This window comes from Crotalus tigris, unplaced genomic scaffold (genome assembly GCF_016545835.1).
Source record: "Crotalus tigris isolate CLP2741 ecotype Arizona unplaced genomic scaffold, ASM1654583v1 scf7180000017744.3724543626:3957646, whole genome shotgun sequence".
Taxonomy (NCBI): domain Eukaryota; kingdom Metazoa; phylum Chordata; class Lepidosauria; order Squamata; family Viperidae; genus Crotalus; species Crotalus tigris.
The window spans coordinates 851707-868953 of record NW_024096611.1 but is presented as its reverse complement, the minus strand read 5'-3'; the positions used below and the strand labels follow the sequence as shown (position 1 = coordinate 868953).

At 39.6% G+C, this 17247-nt stretch overlaps 1 protein-coding gene and 1 long non-coding RNA gene across 3 annotated transcripts in view; one reads left to right on the top strand and one right to left on the bottom strand.

The window, feature by feature from the left end:
* Positions 1 to 2068: 2068 nt before the first annotated feature.
* Positions 2069 to 7047, bottom strand: LOC120306683. Its single transcript, XR_005556371.1, has 2 exons — positions 6805 to 7047; positions 2069 to 2533 (listed from the first exon to the last, which is right to left on the bottom strand). It is a non-coding gene; the product is annotated as an uncharacterized LOC120306683 (long non-coding RNA).
* A 62-nt stretch (positions 7048 to 7109) lies between these two features.
* GALNT18 (polypeptide N-acetylgalactosaminyltransferase 18) overlaps positions 7110 to 17247 on the top strand; it is a 344144-nt gene continuing 334006 nt past the window's right edge. For both annotated transcript variants that reach the window (XM_039340304.1, XM_039340303.1), the window contains exon 1: positions 7110 to 7841. In XM_039340304.1, coding sequence (XP_039196238.1) covers positions 7607 to 7841 — 235 coding nt within the window. In that variant the 5' untranslated portion in view covers positions 7110 to 7606. The remainder of the gene's footprint in view (positions 7842 to 17247) is intronic.

Below are 17247 nucleotides of genomic sequence, written 5' to 3'. Positions count from 1 at the left end.
ATTATCCAGGTGTTGGAACTGCGTTCACTTTTGTGGCAAAGTATCAACTCAGGTATTGATGTGGAACACAATATTCTGAGAGCTCTTGTAGATTTGGTCCGAACATGCCACTAGGTTGCTTAGGATAACAAGTTGAGTATAACATAAAGGATTTTAATTCCACATTATTCACTTTTCAGTTTCAAGGCTATGATGTGCAATGTCAAGTTATAACCCTGACATTCAAATGTGCACATCTGTTTTTCTGGCCCATTGCCTTTGCATTCCAACAGCCCACCCACATGACTTTCCCACAATATCAAAATTGTTTCTAGACAAGCAGGTATCTCAGATTTTTGTTATTCTATTTTTGAACTTTTTGTACCTTCCACTTGAAGGTCACTCCTTCTTAGCTTTTTTTTTCTTTACATGCTGGACGTTGTTCTACCATTTTATCATTTATACTTGCTACAGTTTTAAAGCATTCTAGGAGAGTGTTCTGTGGGAGTTAAAAACACAACTTCAGAATAAAGGATTTTGGATTGAATGACTGATCGTAGCTTCATTGTATGATTGCTGAGAATTTTATTCTGCCTGGTCACTTTCAATCACAGAGTCACTCCAGTTAGTGATGACCTGATGTTCTTTCTTCTACTCCCTGTCCACCTCTTTTTCCTTTTGTGCCATGTATGTTTAACTGTAGGTAGGAATTGGCCTGTGAAATCTGTGTGGCCAATTCTATTGTGTGGCCTCAAAGAAGAAACCAGAATTTGGAAAGTGATGTTTTCTATGGACCTTGGATGGTCACATTGTGCCATGTTTCAGGTAACTCTGGCATTGTTAAATATTACAGTAGACACTTGGTATCAATATGTCTATGAAGATTCTCAGTCATGCAGGTCATGGTATCTGTAGTATCTATAGATACATGGAATCTATAGTTTTATTTCAATAGCTACTTCTATTATAACCATTTTTATGTATATATTTGCCAGGGACACAGGAATTTGTAAGGAATTTTGAAAAAAAGCAGAGTTAATAGTACTACATTGACTCCCAAACACACTTAGGGCTGATGAACAAAGTGACAGGTGCATTGTCTAATTTGCCCTTGATACACTACTTACATATGTATTATGGACACTGGGGGAATGAGAAAACACACTTGATTATGACCAAGTTCAGAAATCGCTGGCTCCACTGGAGTAGCTTCTGTGGCCTTCACTTTCTTACTGGTTCATACCACTTAGAAAAACCAGAGAAAATCCAGAATACCCCAAGATCCAGAGGAGCTGTTGCTCCTTCCTCCCCACCTCCATGCTAATAGACTCTATGGTTGGGTCAAGGTACACTACTTATGTTTTGAATTCCCTAAGACGGGGGGGGGGGTGTAAGCAAGGTAAAACGTCTCAAAACTGAAGCCAGGGCTGCATGGGGTGCTGTATTTTAACTCCAGTCTGACTCTTCTGTCCTGTCTTGAAGGACATCTTCAGTAGAGCTATATCAGGGTTAAAGGGCTGTGTGTTTTCCACTCCAAGATATTGTATCAATGATACCATGCGGTAGAATGTTGTCTCTGCCCTTAAGAGTTAGTCTGTAATATTTGGATAAGGGAGACTTCCCCCCCCCCACCATACACACACGTTACCTGCAGGATATAATGGTTTATATCCTCTGCACCTGAAGGAGGATCTCTGTCTTTCACCTATGGTTTGCAGCGTGTGAGTATGTGAAGACATACCAGAATGCTCTACTTTGAAACAGTACATTGGAATTTATTCTACTGAAATCTCTTGGTAACTAAAATATAGCTATCCCTGCTTTACACACATAGTATGCTTTGTTCTGAAGCTTTTAAACAAACTTTTGAGTACAGGAATAAAATTCAGTAAGTCATGAAACTTGCAAACTTAACAGAAGGTTGGATTGCCGCACAAGAAAATAAGTCATTACAGTATTAGCTGCCAGATTTTCTCTAAAAAAGCGCTGGGAAAGTAAAGTTCATCTCTCTTTGAACCAATATTTATTCCAAGTCTGGGAGATGGTATTGGCCAAAAAACATAACATAGCAAAAATAGAACCAGAAATAACTTTTTAAAGAAAATAGTGTTTTATTCAGACTGTCTGTGTTCTTTAGTTACATTGATCCAGAAATCTCAATATATTATCTGTGTCCATAGATGCCTTTTTGTACCTAGAAACGTTCAAGTTAAGTTTTCAGAGAAGCTTATCAGAAAAATACTATAAATTTATTGCTGACGTTATGCTTAAAAACTGTAAATAAGTCAAATAAAATAAATACAGTGTTATTCATTTTGTGAAAAAATTTCTGTTAAAATCTGAAGTTCTTAAAGATTCATTTGGAAATTATTTTTATATAATTATATATGATATATTCAGTAAGACATGCACATGTAAGTCCTCTCCGTGCAGGCATCTTCCTTAATGTTTCTTCTTCAGTGTTTCTCTTGCTTCCAGATTTGCTGGACAAATTGTATCCTCTCTGGGCCAACACTTTAAAGGCCACTCAGTGTGGTTACTTGACTTACCCTTTCTTAGGACAATAATAAGAGGAAGAATATTAGTTTAGTATATGTACCATCTGGCGATTCCAAATTATTGCTTATTAGAAAAACAAAAAATGGGCTTAAGATTTGACTCATGTAGTTTCCATTTCTTCTTCTACATTTGACTTCTATTATATACAATATACAATTGTATTATATACAATATATAAATTCAGTTTTTAATAATTTAACTCATATTTCATTCAAAGTTATCCTAAAACATATTAGTACATTGTATTGCAAAGCACAATTCTATGAGTATATTGTTCTAAAGAAAATCATAAATAGCATACAGTTTTAATCATGGTTTAGCAAGCTAACTATGGTTGGATGGCAGCAGTGCTGATATTCAAGGAAGCCTATAATATATCAGGGGCCCAGCTCTTATTTTCATATATGATGGGATAACAATGTATATAACTTCAACTCTTTGCCCGTTATGGGTTATAGCAATTTATGATCATAATTCCACTCTCATTTGAGAAACTAGCTTGTGTAAAATGATTCAGATCTTATTACCAGGCATAGCAACAAATCCTGACACTCTCTGTGTGCAGTCCATAAATTAATGGGGTGGGAACACAAGGAACTATTACTGCAGTCATGAAGTTAGTCATACTATGCTAAACCATGGCATCATTGGCCAATGAAGCCCAGCCATGCATGACTTCTCCAGATGGTAGGTCAACAATGCAAAAGCTGTTGTCTTTGGCTTTAGAAAGTGGGCTGTCATTATTTTCTTTTCTCCTCTCTTCCCCAAACAGTAATGGTGTCTACTTGGATGGAAATGAAACCAGGCCTTTGCCTATCTCCCATGCTTAAGCTATTTATTTAAAAAGTCAGTGGTTACACGTGCAGAATATCTTAGGCTTAGACAGTTTAAACAATGTAGGATTTATTTTGTAGGGGAGTTAGAGAGTTATGGGGAAAGAATCCATTTGGTCAGTTAATGGTTCCGTGTATTGGCTGATCCCAATAGCTATCAATCTCTGAAAGAAGGGAAAGGAGAAATTGTACTGTTGTGCAGGCTGCTAATAATTTGTACCAGAGCTACTTGCCTGAAGGTAAGGCGGTGCTCTCTGTAAAGGTACTATCAGAAAGAAACATAAGTTACAGGAGGGGGTAACTTGGTAACTAAAATATAGCTATCCCTGCTTTATATACATAGTGTGCTTTGTTCTGAAGCTTTTAAGCAGACTTGAGTACAGGAATCAAATCCAGTTAAGGGGGAGTGGTCTAGAAAATCTCTAATACCCACTTTTGGTGTATCCATCAGTATCCTGGATTTGGAATGGTTTCAAGAGATAGCAAGAGTAAGCAAGCAAGTCCTGGACCAAAAACCTGAATGTATTTTGAGTGTACAACTACTCCCAATAACCAATGTTGTATCTGGTGAATACAATAGCAATGCTGTTGCTATGGGGATGGGTTTTTGGATAGTTGAGAAACGGGCACCAAAAGGGACTAAGCACCATCATGGCATAGCTCATTTGTTGGCAGCTTGCCGGTACCCAGAGTGTTTTTTTAAGAGCTGGAAAAGCATTTGGAACTGCCTATCATTAGAGCTGGGTTGTGTCTGTGGTGATGTGTTAGTTCTAACAGAAGCATTAGCAAACCATTGGCAGCTCAACCCTACTGATCAGGAGCATAGCTGACTGGCCCTACAGCAGTATCAGAGAGGCTTATCACACCCCTGTCTCTTCACTCTCCATGAAGCTTGGATGAAATAAATGTGGCTTGAACCACTACTAAAGAAAGGGAAGGACTGGCTGGCAGGGCCAGTTTTAAAATAGGAGAAGGCTAAGCTTTGAGAAGTTTTAGCAGTTCTGTTTGGAAAGTGCTAACAGCGATTAAACTCTAGAGGTTCTACCTGGCAAATATAACAACTGAACATGGCAAGATGCCAAGCACAAAAAAAATCCACAATGGGGTAGGAAAAGACCCTCTGTGAATAGAATGTGTAAATGCAGGCAGAAACATAGCATATGTTAATTAATGAGGATCATGTGAGCCATACAGAACAGCTTAATTAATGGAGACGTTGGGGTATGAAATAATAATGAAACTGTAACAAGTGAAACGAAAACTGACATTTTGAGAGAGCCCTTTAGACTATGAGATCCTAAACCAGGGGTCGGCAACCTTAAACACTCGAAGAGCCATTGAGACCCGTTTCCCACAGAAAACACTGGGAGCCACAACACCCTTTTGACATCTAAAATGAAGATAACACTGCATACAGTATATCGTTTTTTACCTTTGTGCTATGTATAAAAAAAAACTATAGTGTGTTGTATTTATGAGATCAATGAACTACTACAGAGAAAACAAATTTTTATTTCTTCATGCAACAAAAACATTTTGAACTCCAAAAAAAGACACTGGGCTGAAGGTTACTTTCAAATAAAATAAATGTCTATTTGAGTCCTCCTCCTTTATTTATGAAATAAAAAGCTGAACTTAAAATTATCCACTTGCAGCAAACCAAAAATGCCATCTGCTTCTGTGTGCTGTCACCCTTTTATCACATATACTGGAGTGTGCAGTCGGCTGTCAACTTGAATAAAAAAAAAGGACTATTTCACTGAACAATGTAAAATATATATTTGCAAAATAATAGCCAATTAAAATATTGATTTTACCTGGTTAATGTGATTTTTGCTCCTGAACCTCAGCCTACTGGGGGTCGAAAAGCACAATAAATCTCATGCTGGCGGGTGTCAGACAATGGCGATTGTGACACATATTTTGAGCGACAGGAAGCCGCAGCAGAGGGATGAAAAAGCCACACGTGGCTCTGGAGCTGCGAGTTGCCGACCCCTGCCCTAAATTGTAATTTGCTTAGCTTGTGCCTAAATCTAGCACTGTCAGCAAGTTGCCATATGGACAGTAAGAAAGTGGTAACTGCTGGTGCCCATATGATACTTCAGCCCTGGCGGTGGAACTTTGGCAAATGACCATCTCAATTTACCAGAATGAGATAAATTCTTTGCCCAGTATTTTCCACTTCCTCCCACTGCTCTTCTTCCTCTTCCCAATCCTTGCAGCTCAGTAATGTTTATGGCCCACGAAACCCGGTATGACACAAAATAAAAAAGCATGCCAGTCTGTAGCAACAGGAAGACCTGCTACCATACAGCAGCCCAGCAGTTCTACCGAGCATCATTGTGTACCGCAGCAGAATCCTCCCTCAGTCCACAACGTGTTAGCTAGATGAGAAGTAAGCAGGAATGCTCCAAAGAGAGGAAAGGAAGAGAAAGAAGAGGTTGGAAGGGAGTACAAAGTTAAAACATCCAGGAGCCCATGGAAAGTGCCACCTGTGGATATGGCATAGAGAAATATTTGTCTTCTAGGAACAATTTCATGGCTGGGGCTGCAGGAAAGGCCACTCCAGTCATTATTGTTAGAAGTGGCAATCTGGGAAAAAGGATAGACTTCAGTGGTCTCACCCTCAACTATTGGAGAAATACACAGCAGAGAACCTACTCCTGGCAGCAGAGAAATGAGCACAAACCACACATCATCCATGAATTTCAAGCAGCAGGTAACATGCATTGGGTCTCATGGGCGGCATCTGCAACAGATGAGATTGCCCCAGGATATGCCTGGCTCCTTGCCATATCTGGGCTCCCTGCCAAAACGCCTAGCCAGCATTGTTGTCATTCCAGAGCAAACTGATAGGAACCCTGACTACAATTCTTCGATCTGACTTAATTGTACACTATTGAAGATGCATAATTCAGGTTGCATTCAGTTATATATTTCAGGAAGGCTCAGCAACCATAATTCCATACATGTAAAATGGAACATTACAGAACTCAGGCAATGATAGTGGAAAGAATACATTGGCTTGGTAGGTGAATGAACACAAAAACAGCAGATGAAGACAGCTTCCATTAAAATGTTTTCTCCGGTGGTTTTATAGCTATTGCTAGCTATTCGAACGGCTTAACCCTGAAGACCTGTCTATGGGAGCTATTGAATACTTGGAGTAAAGCGACCAAGCGTTTACAGGAGCAAGGAAGGCGGCGTCGGATTTTTCCCCGCTTTGGATCAATAAAGCTCTCTTTGATCATTCATAATCTATTGGACCCTAAAAGGAAAAGCTTTAAAACACCTTACAGAATTAATCATGGTATTGCGAGCGGCGAATAATAAATAGCAACAGATACTATACTAACAGCGAGGAATAAAAAAAGGGGGAAGAATATGGAAGGAAAGCCAGACGCGATAAATTAGCTTTACCTGTGGAACTTACCACGCAACTTTCACTGCCTCCTTTGATCTCCATGCAGATTCCCCCACCCCCACCCTGGGTCGATCTTCCCGGGAGCCGCAGACCTACACAAACACACTCGCCAAACGGGAGCCTGACGACTAGGGAAAGCCGGATCAGCGAGTAGGTGGGCCTCCAATGAAGCTCTCCCCTCCAAGATCCCCGTTGGCCAACAGCTTGGCGATGCCGCGGAACTCTGGGCCAGCTCCTTCTCTTTATTGGACGGGAGGCTTGTCAATCCGCCCCCATATACGCCCGACTCGCCTGCTTGCGGTTTCTAAGGGGGTGGCTTAGGAGCGTTGGCTGCTGTGAGCTGCGCGAGGCGGCACGGCAGAGAAGAAAGTTTTTGCAACACTTGGGCACCTGACTCCGCATCTCTCCCATGCGCGCTCTGGAGTGAGGCTGACCAAGGGAATCAGCCGAGCGTGGGAGCGCACAAAGCTTTGGAGATAAAGTTTCTGCTTGTTCCTTTGTTTTTGTTTTTTCTTTCTTTGATTGGTTTACAGCCGGGAGATTCTAGCAGCCGAATCAAGCTTTCGTCTTCACCTTTGCTTTTGGGTGGGGGAAGAAATGTTCCTCGTCTGTGAAACAGGTCGTGGTTTAGATGGAAATGCGCTGACTTGAGACTGGACCAGTTTTCCCTTTTGCAGAAAGCTAGAGAAGGGTATTAATTTACGCACCTATTTATTGACTTTTTTTTCCCTTTGCCGCCGCTGCTCTTCTCCCTTCCGCTTCTTCTACCGGAGCATCAGGTTTTGTTGGAGCTATATGGAGGGATCTCAGAATGGTTTGCAACAGGAAAACCAAAACTTTAGTGTCCACATGCGTGATTCTCAGCGGGATGACTAACATCATCTGCTTGCTCTACGTGGGCTGGGTAACCAACTACATTGCCACGGTTTCTGTGAAAGTTCAGGAGCCGATCTCGGAGAAAAAGTTAGAGGAAGACAAAGGAGACACTCTAAGGATTATAGAAAGGCTGGACCACTTGGAAAGTGTCATCAAGCAGCACATCCAAGGTACTCTCTCTCTTCCGCAGTCCCGTTTCTCCCCTTCCTCATTCTCCAGGTCTCCCTCTCCCTCCCCATTTTTAAACAAGCGTTGCCCAGATTCCATTTATTTGGAACATGGGTGTTTTGAGGTCATATTCCTGCTGCCATAGGCGGGATGCTGGACTCTGGTCCGAGGGGAGGATGCGCAGGCGGGGAGGGGGGGGGAGGAGAGTGGATAGTTAAGAGGAAAGGAGATTCGTTGGGGAGAAGAATCGGGAGCTTTGTTAGGACGGGCTCTCCTTGATCGGGCGAAGGCTCCTGCTTCCTGGCTGCCTCCCCTCTCAGCTAGTTGCTTGGTGCCGCCGGCTAAGCTGCCTGGCTGGCTGGAGCAAATAGCTGAGTGGTGGGGGCAGCGCCCACCGTTTCCTTCCTTCCTTCCTTCCTTCCTTCCTTCCTTCCTTCCTTCCTTCCTTCCTTCCTTCCTTCCTTCCTTCCTTCCTTCCTTCCTCATTTTGCCGCCGCTAGTTCTGAAGATCGCAAAGGCGCCCGCCTGTCGAAGGGAATCCCGGTTGCCTTGAAGCCTTTGGGAGACGGAACGAGTGGCAGGCAAATCCTGGAGGAGGCGGTTTGATGGTGTCCTCCCCCGCCTCTCCATTTCCCGCCTTTCCGGGAGAACCGGCGACCGCGAAGAAGCGGCTGGTGCCTCCCAGCCAGAAGCTCTGCCGGTGGCTCTGGGTAATTTGGCGCTTGACAGCCGCGGCAGGCAGTTTCGCCCGAGGGAAGGAAGAGGATGGGGAAGCCTCTAGCTCGACCAGAAATCCGATCCCGGCCGGGGTCTAACCCGATTCTCGGTGCCCGAGAAACAGCATCTCCTGAGCGGGTGGGTTGGGCTCTCTGGTGTAAGAAGCCGGTTTTCGAGCCTGTTTGAAGTTGCTCGGTCAAAGAGACCTCGGGAGATGGTCTCGGTGGCATCTGATTAACATCTGATCTTAGTTTCGTTCCCCCACTACTTCGGGTTGTGCTATGGCTATTTTTAATCTGTCGTGTTCACGCCCCCTCGCCCCCCTCTCCAATCTTTGCTCCTTAAAAGCCTGGCCTAGTTGGGTTAATTGCCTTTGTATATCGACTGCCATTTATTTCGGCGTTTTGTTTCGTTGCTTGCTCGGATTGGAAGGATGGTTTGGGAAGACAATATGAGATTATTCTCTATCTAGGTAATGACATTTTAATTTGGTCGCTGTTTGACTAACTTCTCCTTTAGAAAGGGATGCTAAGGAAGAATAGGAAACATCATTTCCTTACCAGATGTGGTTCTGGACCTGTCTCCTCCCTTTTGCTTTTTAATATGTTATTAGTTACAGAAGGCATGATATATTGTCTTTGTTTACCTCTGAGGGAGATGGGAGAGGACCACATGCCTTCCAAACGTTTTAATGGGCCCATGGCCAAGTGGGGGTAAAATTATTTCTGTCTTTCCTTCTTTTCCATTTTTTTCTTTATGAATTTCCTGGAGGCCCTTGGCACATTTTCAGATTCCACAGTGCTTTTGTTTCTCAATATTTTGCACTGTTTTAATCAGATAAAGAGACCATGTTCTGTTATTAGATTTGTGCAGAGTCTGTCCCATAGGGCGATCACAATGGACAGGTCTATTCCTATTTTTGGAATTGTGACATCTAAGGGGGAAAAGGTCAATGAAAAATAAGGAATGTTTGATAACTTTGGTTACCAAGCACTTGCGCTGAGATCCTGCAGTATTCAACTCCTCTATACAGCCAGCCAGAACTTAGCTAGTTTGCTGCAGCTGATAAACAGATTCCTTTTCTCCTAAATCAGTTTTGCCAGTCTGACAGAATGCTCCAGTTAGAAGCATGAGGTTCAGTGGAAAGGCACACACAGCACACATTCATTAGCAGATTTCTATGTATAAAGGAGGCTTTCCAAAGTCCTTCTGGTTCCCTGGTATTATATACAGTGCTTTTTTTTTAAAAAAAAAAAAAAAAAAAAAAAGGTGCCGGAACTCACACACCTCATACAACCCGCCTTGCCTACCCTACAAGGTTTCATCCCAAAAAGGTGCCAGAACTCCGTTCTGGGCATTCTATGAGAAAAAAAGCTCTGGTTGTATATGAATGTAAATACAATGTAGATTTCTTCTCCTTCTACCTATTTACTGGCTACACCTGTGCAAAGCTTTTCTTTTTCAGGAGGTGGAATAATATCACTTTTAAACTTTTTTTTTTGGAATCATGAAATAAATTTGATGGAGAAATATGGCCTTGTTATAGAACTTATGCTACTAAAATATAAAGCCCTCTGTAAGTATGATTTTTGTAATCTGGTTACTGCTGTTTAGAAGTAGATCTTATTGTGCTGAGTAGGGCTTACTTGGTGGTACTCCAAGCTTAACAGAATTCATTCCTTGGTTTTCCCAGGTATTCCCAGAAGAAGCCAAGTTCAGGGAAGTTTTGGTGACATCAAAATAGTTTTCTTTCACCATTGACCTTTATTCAGCAGCACAAGTTGAAGTCATGATTTTTGATATCTTGTTTGGGCAAAGATTGGGCAGACTCCATGATACATGCTTTGCATGTAAGATGTTCAAGCTCAAACTCTTAGATCAGGGGTGTCAAACTCGCAATGTCATGTGATGTGTCGCAAACATATCATGACTTTTTTTCCATTGCCAGCAATGGGGCGGGCGCGGTTTCGGCATGACCCATCCGGCCTGTGGGCTGGCAGTTTAACACCCCTGTCTTAGATGTTAAAGAATCTTGGGCAACAAAGCTGACATAATCTTAGAAGTGCCCTGATTTTTATTTATTTTATTTATATTAAACAAATGTATATACAGTAGCATATAAATGCATAAGGGCACCTTATGACATATGTGCTACTGAAAATGTAGGAAAATAAAATGTATTGTTATTGAGATTAACCTTAAATAAATATGCAATCAATAACTGCAGATCTCAAAGCAATAGCCATGTTGCTCTTGGCTTAAAATTCTGAATGCAGATTAACTAATGACTTGACAAGCTTGGGTTGGAATTCAGACACGACATCTGATGACTGCTTGAATTCCTTTTGCCTAAATTTCTTTTAAAATGCGTCTCCTTAAGAGGGAATTGCTAAAATTAATTTTAGCAGTAAATGATTAGCTGAATATAATTTTTTAAATTAAATAAAGAGAGATAACATTATAGTGTGACTAAGTGGATGATCTTCAAATACTGCAAGTTTTTACTGTGCACTTGTTAAATACAGTAATTATAACTGTAGACAACCACTTGCTAAAAAAACTGGTTTACTAAATAAAGTACAGTGGGCTTTGTTCGTGCCACACCATTGAAATTGAAAGCAACAATGACTAGGTTCATACAAAATCCAAGATCATGTTTAGTTGGTTTCAGTTTAAGGAGCTGTGCAAATCCATCTAGCTACTTTAGTCTTACTGTTTGTAGGGTGAGTTTATAAGATCTGGGCTTTGATTTCCATGGTGTTATTAGAATTAAAGCTGAGAGACAGCAGCCCATCTATAGTTCTCTAGAGTAGCCAGTAAAATGGTACCTTTCCAATATGGTGGTTGGGAATTCACCTGAAGAGCAGTGATTTAGGGGGAATTCATCTAGGGCAGGGATGTCAAACTGCCAGCCTCTGGGCCAGATGCATCATGCCGAAACCACGCCCACCCCATTGCCAGCAATGGAAAAAAGTCTCTATACGTCATGATATGTCACGTGATGTTGCAAGTTTGACACCCCTGATCTAGGGAATTAATAGGTGATCTGCTTTGGTTTTTTTTGTTTTGTTTGTTTTTTGGGGTATGTGTGTGCCTAACCTACAAGGTTACTGACAAGGTTTTTCAGTACTGTAGGCCTATATGTAAATTAAATTGGATTTCAGAGTAGAGATTTGAGATTTGGAGAAAGTTTGATATTTAAAGATGAATCAAAGACTTTTCAATATTTTGTTTTAAATTATCCATAGGTTAGAATAAGAAATGTGAAAAGCCAGCTGGGTGGGGCCACTTTGATCCCCAGGGCAGGGGATTATGTTCCAGAATGAGGGAGCCATGACAGGAAAGACCTGTCAGATGGCACTCCTTGGCTGGACTTGCTGTGGAGGTAATATTGGTAAGAGAGAACAGTCCCTCAGATGGAGCCATTGATTTGTGAACCTAATCTGTGTCTTTTTTATATTCTCATGTAAAAGTGAAAATATTTTTAATTTAAAAAATAGTTCCTGTATGTAGTATGGGAGGGAATTCATGGATAATGGAGGGGGAGGGGAAGGAGGAGGAGGAGGAGGAGATTATCAGCAATCCTCAACCAAAGTGAAATTATTCACAAGTGTCAAGCAGTTTAAACCCACAGTAATGAATAAAATTGACTTGAATTATCTGTTGGAGTTTTGAATAGCTATACTTTAAAATAAAAGAAAATCAGAGTTTGATTTTTAAAATAACTGAAAGGAGATGTCATATCTTCATATGATGGACACTGATGATGTTACCTAGTTTGATAATAAAACGTCTGCAAGAAAACAAGCTCAGAGCACACCAAGGACCCCACAGTTCAACTCTGAGCTCATATACTGTATTTTGATTCAAAGCAGAATTTAGTGATATCAATTGCCAAAAAGAAATTATTTTATTCTGATATATATTAAGTGGGCAAAGTAATAGGCTTGATGCATGATGTTCTTCATATAATGAAATGTATTTTATTGGTACCTGTAAGTAATTATTGTTTGCTTATTTTGCTTTGATTTCCCCACTTTTATCTATTTTAAAAGTATTACAGTTAAAGTAATATGTCACAGTGTGCAATTATGTACAAGTAAGGAGAAGGGGAAAATAACAATCAAGACCCAAGCTGTAAGCTTGAAAAGAAGTTAAGACTACTTGAACATGTTAATAAATAGCATGTGCAAATGTCAAAACAGATGTAAATCTGTTTTGCAGAACAGATCTTAGATACAAATTAAAATGTATTTGTAAGAAAAAGAGGAGAGTCCAGTTCCAGTGATACAAAATCAAAGGGATGCAAAATATATGAAATTAATTATCCCTCCACATGAGGTGGCTGGATTGGTATAATAGAGACTTCCAATGTTTTCCTAATACTACATAGAATGTTAATTTTTCTACTCCGCTTTTGTAATTTCTCATTTTCCATTTTCCCATAATGGCCATAGTGAATATAGAGCAAGGCCAATAGTATTTTAAAGACTACCGATGCTGCTTATCAACCACCCCACTGGGCTGGTGGATTTTAGGAAATTTGGAGATTGGCAAAGGTCACCATGTCTTGAGGGAATCTACACTGTTCAATATATTCCAACTGTGATCTTTCCTATCCAAAATATTACTGGTCTTCTTAAAGCCTTCTGTGAGATGCCATTGCTTTTTCAGAGTCTATCTTTTTTCCATGAAGCCTTTAGCAGAATCCCCTATTTGTCATGTTCTCCATAACTGGCTCCTGTAATTAAGACTAAGGACATTTAGCTGTCTAGATGGTGTATTATTTCATTGCCTCTATTTACATTTGCTTCCCCTGTTATATTTCTTGTGTCAAATGTTGGGTTTGTAAGAGCCTAAGGAATACCTGTCCCCTTGTATTTTCTGGAAATGTACATTAAGAACATTATAGGAATAAAAAAAAACATGAGGTTGATCCGGTGCTGAAGCATCCTTTTATGAGTGATAAAATGTTGCAATTGTTTTGTGTATTAACTTGGAATGACTTGAATAAAAGGCTGTCTAATATATGATCTGAAAAACAGTCCCCATTGGGTTTCTTCAGTTTTATTTGTTCTCTGTGCAGTATTAGTCTGTTTTTACTTCTAGCAGCAAAACTAGAATGTCAAGTGAAGTTTACAACTGAGTTAGAGCTTTTACTCACGAGGGATTTTTTCCCCCCAACGTTTTTCTCTTCCTCACACCTAAAAATTGCAGCATTTTTAGGCCACAGGCAGATCAAGACTTCCTTTAATAAGGTGAGGCATGATCCAGACAAAGATACTTTAGAACATAGTGGATTTCTCTATGACAGAGGAGTGCCTGCCTGTAAAATAAATTATTTTTAAAATAAAATGCCTTTTTTGTTGCAGCTGCAGTAATGGAATCCAAATGTTATTACTCGCAGGGATGTGAAATTCAAAGTATCTGTACATTAATGACATAAAAACCTCTTATGTTGATTCACTGAACATACGTAGAAGGACTTTGTGTCAGAGATGAGTCTGCAAGTATGCTCAGCTGTTGTGTATTGTGTGTATGTACCTTTGAGTCAGTGTTGATTCCAAGCGACTGTGTGGTCTAGTCCTGTAGTTTTCTTGGCAAGGTTTTTCAAAAGTGGTTTGTCATTACCTCTTTCCCAGGGCTAAGAGAGAGTGACTGGCCCAAAGACACCAAGCTGGCTTACTGCTTAAGGCAGAATTAGAACTCCTAACCAATTTCCAACCTGGTACCTTAACTTCTACACAGAACTAGCTTTCTTCTTGTATGTTAATAATATAACTATTATACATATCTTTAGCTCATTTGCAAGTTTGAGAGTGTTTGTTTCAAAAATGTACATTGGTTGAATGATTTTATTAAAAGAAGAAATTCTTACCTTAATGTTCCATCAGATTTTCAGTAATTTTGTGTTAGGTTTATGAGAAAATTGAGAGAAAAGGGTGTATTTTTTCTATGCTGTTCTCCTTAGCCAAGCCTTTTTGTCTTTATCTGAATCTGTTTGTTCCAAATAACTGGTCTTATTAGGACATGACACCTAAATAAATTAAGTGGCAACTATGAAATCCTAACAAGTTTGTTAACAAATGCTGATTAATCATGAATGAATACTACTGTTACAAGTGGATTCCTCCTGCGATTAAGATTAAAGAAACTCAGTTTTATTTTTGGTTTTCCTCAAGCTAAATATGCATTGCACTGGTGTGTTTCCAGTTTAATCTGAATCATGACAAATTTAGTTTTTAATTTTCTTGTTTAGTAGTTTGTTTTCTGATAGCTGTAAGTTTCTTTAGGACAATTGACTTGTGTGAAGAAATACAGATATGACAATACTTTTTAATTGACCAGGTTTTGAATATTGGATGCATATAAATATTTTCCTGTGCTAGTATTTAACAATAAACCCTATCGCTAAAAACCCCAAAAGTATAATAGCGATTTCTAGCCATGTTTACATGGCATAGTAATCTGTAGTTTAATAAACTGTGATTTATTATAGTTAACCAATTTTCTGAGTTTGAACTTTGAATTTTACACATAATTTTCAAATATAAAATGTAGCTGGCTAGTTTGTTGTTCAACTGTGAATCTGACTATGAATAGATTAACACAATAACAGGAAGAGAGTTTGTTTAGGTTTTCATTACTTAGTGCTCTTTACCTTTTTGCTTACATATTGTGCTTTTAATAGCAATGTAGGAAGGATTTATGAAGGATTAATCTAAAGAAATGAGCCATCTGGTACAGAAGCAACATAGTTTTCAAAGCTTTTCAACTACCGGTAGTTTTATCAAGTCATAACTTGCCATAGACATGTAAGAAGATCTGGCACTCCCAATATAAAAAAGATGTGTTCCCTTCTATCTTTAGCCTGGAAATATCCTCTGCCTGTGTACAGTAAATTAACAAATCGGCTCTCTTACCAATGTTTTACAAACATTTAATTACTTAAATTTTTGTGCCATCCATCTCGCTGTTTGCCTCTTGACAGTACATTCATCATATTCAAGGAATACAGAACACAGAAGTAAATTCATATTTTAATACTTATTACAATTATTCTGGCCAGTTTCTCTGTCTCTAACCAGTGTTTGTTATGCAGAAAACAGATATAAAAACATTTCTGGAAATGTAAACTTCGTTAGTCCTCGACTTACGACCACAACCGAACCCATAATTTCTGTTGTTAAGTGAGACATTTGTAAAGTGAGTTTTGCCCCATTTTACAACATTTCTTGCCAGAGTTGTTAAGTGAATCACTGCAGTTAATAAGCTAGTAACCTGGTTGTTAAGTGAATCTGGCTTCCCCATGGACTTTGCTTCTCAGAAGGTCACTAGAGGTGATCACATGACCCCGGGACACTGCAACGGTCATAAATATGAGCCAATTCCCAAGCATCCAAATTTTGAAGATAGGGATGCTACAAAGGTCGTAACTTTGAAAAATGGTCATAAGTCACATTTTTAATGCCACTGTAATTTTGAACAGTCACTAAACAAACTGTTGTAAGTTGAGGACTACCTGTACCTCCTAACGGTGGCATAGGGTGGCATAACTAATATGGTTCATAGGGCGAGAATGTTAAGTGGGCTGTTCATTCTCCTGCATTAAAGAGGCAGCATGCCACTCAGACACCCTCCCATGCCCTCCCTCACCTGTAACTCCTTACCTATAATTTGCACCTAATAATAATAAAATCATATACCAACACAACAGACCAAGAACAGTCTAAGACAGCAGTGAAAGCTATGGGAAAGTAAAAATAAATTGAGGTAATTATCTTATTGAGTACAGGTAAGTCCTTGGCTAACAACCATTTGTTTAGTGACTGAAGTTACAACGGCACGGAAAAAACGAGACTTGTTCACACTTATTACTATTGCAGCATTCTTATGGTCATGTGATCAAAATTTGGACTCCTGGTAACTGGCTCATATTTATGACGGTTGCAATGTCCACGGGGTCATTGCACCCTTCTGACAAGCAAAATCAATGGGAAGACAGATTTGCTTTGCAACCATGTTACTAATTTAATAACTGCAGCGATTCACTTAACTACTATGGCGAGAAAGGGTTGTAAAATGGGACAAAGTTCACTTAACAACTGAGCTCAATTTGGGCTCAGTTGTGTTCGTAAATCAAGAACTATCTGTATCATGTTTTGGACAGCTTTCTAAAACAAGAATTAGCTCCCCCCCCCACATTTTTTTCTCAGGGATAGTAGAAGCAAAATAGCTCTGGTTAAGTTTTAGGCCAAAATTTGGGTGTTGTTGTCAGTCAAAATATGCTATCATTTGAAAATGTCTCAATTTGGGCAGGGCATGGGATCTTCTCTTTAATACAATGCCTTGGTTCACATACCACAGCCCCATTTTGTTTAGTTGTAGCATATTGAATAATGGACACATACAAGGATTTACAGAGCACTTTAAGCCATAAACATGGTTTGGAAATTGAAGTTGCTGGATTCACTAAACATGCTAAGTCAAAGTCAAACAAACTAGAGTACTTGCTAGTTTATTGTATTTATGCTAGATGGTTCTTTTCCCCATAATTAAGTAAATGGGTAAATGTTTGGGGATGAGATTGCTAAACAATCTGAAGAACAAAAATAGTCCTATTGTGACACAGTGCTAACAGCATGTATTTAAAGAAAAGCAAATATAATTATAACAATTCCAATTCTTTGC